Source organism: Manihot esculenta, chromosome 9 (assembly GCF_001659605.2).
Source record: "Manihot esculenta cultivar AM560-2 chromosome 9, M.esculenta_v8, whole genome shotgun sequence".
NCBI classification, from domain to species: Eukaryota; Viridiplantae; Streptophyta; class Magnoliopsida; order Malpighiales; family Euphorbiaceae; genus Manihot; species Manihot esculenta.
In genome coordinates, this window is record NC_035169.2 from 37,696,638 (window position 1) to 37,703,819 (window position 7,182).

At 35.5% G+C, this 7,182-nt stretch overlaps 1 protein-coding gene across 1 annotated transcript; it reads right to left on the reverse strand.

Moving 5' to 3' along the window:
- Nucleotides 1–2,204: 2,204 nt before the first annotated feature.
- Nucleotides 2,205–6,688, reverse strand: LOC110623581 (respiratory burst oxidase homolog protein D). The gene is made up of 12 exons (XM_021768575.2): nt 5,894–6,688; nt 5,592–5,754; nt 5,452–5,500; nt 5,195–5,308; nt 4,666–5,091; nt 4,137–4,523; nt 3,943–4,038; nt 3,743–3,858; nt 3,552–3,654; nt 3,349–3,422; nt 2,705–3,237; nt 2,205–2,591 (listed from the first exon to the last, which is right to left on the reverse strand). Exons 1-12 carry the CDS (start codon nt 6,465–6,467, stop codon nt 2,482–2,484), a joined length of 2,745 nt encoding a protein of 914 aa, XP_021624267.1. The 5' UTR covers nt 6,468–6,688; the 3' UTR covers nt 2,205–2,481.
- Nucleotides 6,689–7,182: the final 494 nt, after the last annotated feature.

Sequence of the window (7,182 nt, forward strand, 5' to 3'; positions counted from 1 at the left end):
CTCATTCGTTTCCCACAGACGGCGCCAATTGATGATCTGAGATCCAATAGAATATGGTTTTACAAGGGTTTTGTATTACTGAATAAGGCCTTGGTTTCCTGAGGAGGGGACTCCTCTTTTATACATTGTCTTGCTTGCTGGTGACGTGTAAAGGTCTCTCCAGGATTGGGCCACGCGTCTCTGCCATGCGGATTCGGAGGTACTAGGGTATCAGCCGCCTGCTCCATGCGTAACGGCCTCTGACTCTCCTCGTGCGTACGTTCGAGCGGATCTGCCAGGCTGTCTGGTGAATATTATTCCGGATCCTGGGCTGGGCTGAGAGTTGGGTCGGGTGCTAAGCCTGAGTGAAGAGAGGTCGAGCCCGACCTTGAAGGTTGGATGAGCCAGGCTTGTTATGTATATCAGGTGCGTGGGCCTCTACGTCATGGGCCTTGGGCTGTGGTCAAGCCCCTGGTCCGGGGTGAAGAAATCCAGCGGTCATCACCAATATTTAACTTATAATAAAATTTCAATAAATAGAATTTAAATATCAAAAAAATTTTCTATAAATAAAATTTAATCAAGAATTTTTAAATTAATTTAAATTTAAATAGATTAATAATATAATTAAATAAAAAATTTTAAATAATAATAAATTGTAATTATTTAAAAAAAATTAATTTAATTAACTTATAATAAAATTTCAATACAAATAATTTAAATTTGAATAGAATTAATTTATCTATAATTAAAGATTTTATCAATTAATTTGAATTTAAATAGACTAGTAATATAATTAAATAATTAAATTAAAATTTTTTAAAAATAATAAAATTATAATTAACAAACATACTAAAAATAGTTTAGAAAGTCAGCAATACTCCCTCCTTCTCTTTTAATTTTTATATATAATATAAAAATAAGGGAACACAACATTTATATTTAACATTTAAAATATTTATTAATACAAATTTTACATACAGCGAAAGAATAATATATATTTAATATTTTTAAATTAAATGTGATTATATTAAATTAATTATAAAGTAATTAAAATTTAATTTATGCTCTTTTTATTTTATTGAAAATATTTTTATAAGAATAATTTTCATATTTTTTGTATTTAGATAATAATTCTTTGTTTGATATAATTTATTTTACAGGAAAAAAATTTAAATAAATTCACAAAATTTAACTTCTTCTAAAATGAAAATTTTTTAAATTAAAATAAATTAAAAAATTTCATTTCAAACAAACTAATTATAAAAAAATATTAATTAAATTGAATAAAAAATTAACTTTCTATTTATTTATTTTTTTTTAGAAAAAGGAGGCTAAACGTATATGAATGAGAGGGCCTTAAACTAAGAATATGTTAAAAATAAGTTCACACTTATATTTAAAAAAAAAAACAAAGAAATTAAAATTTTAGGAGGTGAGACCCTTTTGCCCCTTAGGTGTGTCACTTACTATAATCCCAATGAAATTGCGTTCTGAGAGCCATTATTGCCATCAATCTCTCAAAGACTTGCAAAACGCCATTATTACAAATTTCACGAATGCATCTCATGTACGCTACGGACTTTAGATGGATATTAAAAAAAAGACCCATATAAAAATTTCTCATGTCGTCACGTGTGGACTCTAACGCTTTCATCTTAATTGATTGAAATAAAATTTTGCAATAGGTGGACCTTATGGACTTTTTAGCCAATTCTTTTGTCTATTATATAATTATATATATATATATTGATTCAATGGACAATATTTTTTATATCTTAATTTTTCACTTAAATTACTTTTTTTAAAATAATTAATCGTAAAAAACTCAAGATCTTTCTGATTAAGTTTTTTACTTAAACTTTTTTTCTTTAATTATACTCAAGAGATTTATTTTTTAAAAAGATGTAATTTATTTAATTATACCACATATAATAATAACAGACTTAATAAATATAGTTTTTAAATGAAGAGTAATAATTATGTTATCATAAAAAAATTTATAAATTCTTCGTTGCTACAGTTTTAATTAAGGATAATGATATAAAATGAGCTAATTAATAACACAAAATTATGTATAAAAATAAACTTTCAACTTTTGCAATTCATTTAAAAAAAAAAAATCAACTAAAGCAAGGCGCATTCTTAAATGTTGAAGTGTTGAAAGACACACTGCATTGAGAATGAGAAAGAGGGAGAGAACGTTGTAAATTAAAGAACTTGAGTAAGTATATATGACATGAATGATCAATTTTAGGCTGTTTAAGCTTAAGTTTTTTAACGAATACAACAAAATAAATGAGTTAATATATCATTATCATCACCTCTCTTTCTTTAATTTAAAGGATGCTTATCCACTTGGTAATATGGACATAAACAAAGAAACAAAAATTAATTAACGAACAATTGCTGATGACGCTGTATACCACTCGGGAGTCATGAAGCTTCTTCTAGTTTATTGTGCTATTTGCTATTTGCTATGCGTATGTACAAGGGTGTCCCTCAAAAGTTCTCTTTATGAAAATCGAACTTAGTGGAGGTTCTGTGAGAGAAGTCCAAAGCCAGTTGCCTTAGCTCCTTCGTTAGTGCGGGTGCCCCACAATAGAAAACTCCTGCATATTTTAATAGTATATATGCAATTTGGTCATAATTTGCCTTAGAAGTAAAGTAAAATTTGCTGAATAATTTGTCAACAAATGCAAGTGGAATGGGTAGGTGAACCAACCGATTCTTCCATTTGGATGCTGGAGAGCGATTTTCTTGTAGACTTGGCGCCAGTTAGGCTTGGCAAAGTGCGATTTGACTCGGGTGCCAGAAACAACATCCACACCGTTCTTTGCATGGTGGAGCGACTGGAGCATTGCAATAAGGGCTGACCTGGCGTCCCCTTCTTCATACACGCTGGTGCAGTAGTTATGCAGCTCTATCAGCCCCTTATCGTCCATTTCAGCCACCTCGTTCATTATCCCTTTGAACCACTCGAATGAACCTTGTTCCCTCGTCACCCAATAGAAGTAGGCTTTTCTCGTCTTGAACCCTTTCTTACTAATATTATTATTACTATTACCCTGAGCTGCTCTCCCGGCCTCTAAGGCTGTCTCCTCATCATCTTCTTCCTTCATGTTGTTTATGATGTCCTTCACAATGCTGATCATGGGTGTGGCACCAATGCCAAGCCCTACCAGTAGCACCACATCGTACTTCTTGTAGTCCTGAGCCGGAGCTCCATATGGACCGTCGATCAATATCTTCGGGAAGCTGTTCATTCATTCATTTACACTATATATCATTGCAATTCCCAGAGAGCACATATACAACAAAATCGATCCTTTAACAACCTCAGAATAGTAGGATTCTTAAGTACGTTACCTGGGGTTGTTTCCTCCTTGCATACCCTCAGCCCTTAGTAGTCCGCTCTTGCCGGCAGGTGGAGGCTGACAAACCTAGTAACCAGGTCAAATATATTAGGAGAGGTTAGACGGTTTGTTGGCAATCTAAAAAGTAGGTATATAGATTAATACAAAAAAAAAAAAAAAGAAGATTTATGGATTAGTTGTTAACTAGTAACAGACCTCGGAGAAAACAGTTTTGAGTTGCCGCGTCCAGTCTCCCAGTGTTCGAATGTGCACGCTAAGGTAGTCATCTCCTGGTGCTGAAGTGATAGAAAATGGATGCCTACGTAGTGATTATGTATATTGCTTTAGTGTCTATGGCTTTCGAAAGTAAGTGGCATGGCCTATAATGCAACATGTTTCTAACTTACCATTCGAAGGGAGAAACGGCAGCGCAATTGACAAACATGTACTGTCCACTCTTGTACTTGAAGCCTTGTGGCTTTGACATGTGCAATGCCAAGACATTTCCAGGATATACAGCAACCTAGTGTAGCGTATATGGAATTAATAAATTCTTACCATTTCAGTTGTAAGTTGCTAGCAGAGTTTATATATAATGATGTGTTACCTTGAGAATCTTAACGGACTTGATGCTTGATCTAAAAGCCCTAATCAGCCTTTCACATGCATAAAGGATTATTGGGACTGCCAGATACATCCATGTCTGCGGTGTAGAATTAGAAAAGGGATATTGTCAAGCACAAGAGAGAAAAAGAAGACATTAGAAGAGGTTGCAGTAAAACGTGTGGAAGGAGGACGCACCGTCTTCTGATACCATTTTTTTGTGAGGTAGAGGTAAATGCCATGGATTATGAGTAATGTGTAGACGATAACGAATAGATGGTGAGAATACCAGAAGGCATTGAAGCCAGTGAGTTTCTTGAGGGGCTTAGGCAGGTTAAGCTTGTTACGCCTAAACCAAGGAGTGGCCAATGTGAATGCTATAGCCATTAGCACCACCATTACAATGCCGGTGATACCCTCCACGCCTTTCAGAAACCACCAGTAGTTTGGAGGTTGGTCATCCCCAAAGTAAGGTTTCATAGGCTCGTATTCCTCTTCAGTCGCATGAAGAAGCCTGGGAAAATCACATGTTAAGTGAGCGCCTGCATGCAGTCCAATCCCAACCGCAATTCCAACTGCAATCACCTGGTGAACACATATAACACGCCACAGTTATATATAATTTTTTTTTTTTGAAAAGCGCCATAGTTATAGTTAAGAAGTCAATTTTATATTTTGAAGCTAGAAAAACTAATGCACCTTGCACATATTCATATGATTAGATTACCTTATGGAAATTCAGATTGTCATCGAAAGGCACAGCTACTCCCAGCTTGGTCTTGTTTCTGAGCCAAGTAATAGTGTTCCGGCAGACTGGTAGTAAAATCAAGGCCATATTGAATTTTAGAGTCTCTGCCCCTCCTTTGGCAACACAAACGCAATATCCCATTATATCGTATACGGCCTTATTCTTATACTGTATAAACTTGTAAGTAAATAAACCAGCTACAATTCCAAGCCACAACGCCATAACCCAAACTCTCTGCCAGTTATCCAATAAAAAGTACTTGGCCTTCTGGAACCATCTTTTTAATGGATTGTTCTCCTGTGTAGGCTTGAGTTTCTGACTCAACAGTTGACTCAGAACTCGGCTATCTCCAACCCTGACGGATTGGTTGGGAGCTTGCAATAACAGTGTTTCCAGGTTATAAATCTGTGAAAAATCAGCAGCAGCGAGGAGAAGGTGAAAAAGAGAATATTTAGAGTCAATTAGAGATGACAAAGAAGCATACGTAAGAGCATATATATGTACGAACCATGATGTATCCAGCGTTATCTGGGTCTAATTCTTCCATAATTAAGGCTGCATACTCCTTGGCTTGTTTCTGAATGTTGGAGAGTTTGTTTGCAGAAGCACTTAAGCTTATGATCTACAATTCGTCGGGAGTTTGATGTAGTTAGTCAAAAGTGATACTACATTGCACGCATAACAAAAATAAATATATATTTTTAATTATGGATTCTACTTTGGTTTGAAGGAGTCCACATTGACCAAGTATTCACTTTATTTTACCTCTGTTACTTCTTCTTCTGTGATTCTTCCATCAGCATCTCTATCCACCCTGTATGGATTCAATATGTTAGATCATTTATTACCTGCAGGAAAGCAATTTACGTGAAGCTCGACTAGAATTGAAGGATCGGGATATATACATGTCAAAGAAGATTTGGAGTCTAGAATCGAAGCTTTCATTTGAGATCTGATCCCAGAACTCTTTAAGCTGCGACTTGTTAATGGAATCACCATTTATGTTATGCCTCCGAGCAAGTGCGCGAAACAATTCCCCGGCAAATTCCTTTGATTCCTTGTTCATGCCTGTCACAGTGGTTAATAAAAAGTATTACTATATGTATAACATTTGGCAATTGTTAAATTCGACACGAAAGAGAACATGTTATAAAAAAGTCAAAAGATATTAGTTATTGTCTGGAAGCAACGGGCCGGGAGTATATACCTATGCATTCTCCGAATGAGGAACAGTGAAGAAGGCCGTTGGTGGAGGCCGTAAGTTCCTGAAATCTCTTCTCAACTGCGGGCCATCCATTTCCAGAGGCTCCAGTTTTTGCTGCGATGAATTTGAGGCCCTTCAACGCATGAGCGGCGGCTGACTTGGTCCTATCAAATCGTCTAGCAGCAGAAGGCCTCCTTGAGAGGGAAGCAAAACGTTTGAGCTCTTGCGATACCTGTTTGATATGGGAGGAAGTGTTACGAAACAAGGAGGCTCGGAACGAAGATGTTTTGTTCTCAAGAGTCTTCTTGGCAAGCAAAGCGAATTCAGGGTCCTCGTTGGCTGGGTGAACGCTGTGGACGGCGACGGAGTCATCACGAATGTCAAGGGTAATCTCAACATAGGAGGAGGGATCTTCATCAGCGTTACTGTAAGTGGTGGTGGTTTCAGGAGGAATATTGAGCCTGGCACTCTTCTTGGAAGATCTCTTTTTGTTTAGTGGAGGTCCTCCTAGAGGCCCGCTAAAGGCAGTGCGGTCGCTGGCTATGCTTTCGGAGTCGGAATAGTCATCGCTTCTCATTTTTTAAAACGTGCCGTTGAGAAGCTAATCGAAAAAGAATTAGGTATATTTAGAACTATAGATATGATCAAAGAATCCCGGAGAGAAGGAGAAACACACTTTCTCTCTATGTTCGTCTCTACATATATAATACACAGACGAAGACAAGTAAAAGAAAGAGAAAAAAAAAAAAAAAGGAAAGTGCTTCATGATATGCTTTAACAATTTTGCATTCCCATTGTCCCGGCGTAGCTAATTTCATATAAGCTCGGTCATAATAATACGGAACTGCGAAACTTGAAGGAAGGATCTGCCGGTCAAACAGACCTCAAGCACCATAGATTTTCAAACCGAATGAATAACTTATAATATTATCGAAGAATATGCGTTTACTCTAATAAATAAATTATATATAGTAGCAAAAAATTTTTGGTCTTTAACAAAAAAATGAAATTAAAACTTAGAATAATTTTGTTATTCACCCTTTTATTTACTACATTAATTAATATCTTAGACAACTCTATCTTACCTTTAATGATCACCCGCGTTCTTTTCTTAAGATGACTAGTTCTGTTTAAACCTTAAATGATAACATTTCAAGTTTAATTTAATTTTAATAATTTTAAATCCCAAACCTGATATATATATATATATATATATATAGATGCTCTTTGAAACTATTATTTTGCCACCAAACGAGATGTTACAACGTCAATGACAAATTATTTTAGTAATT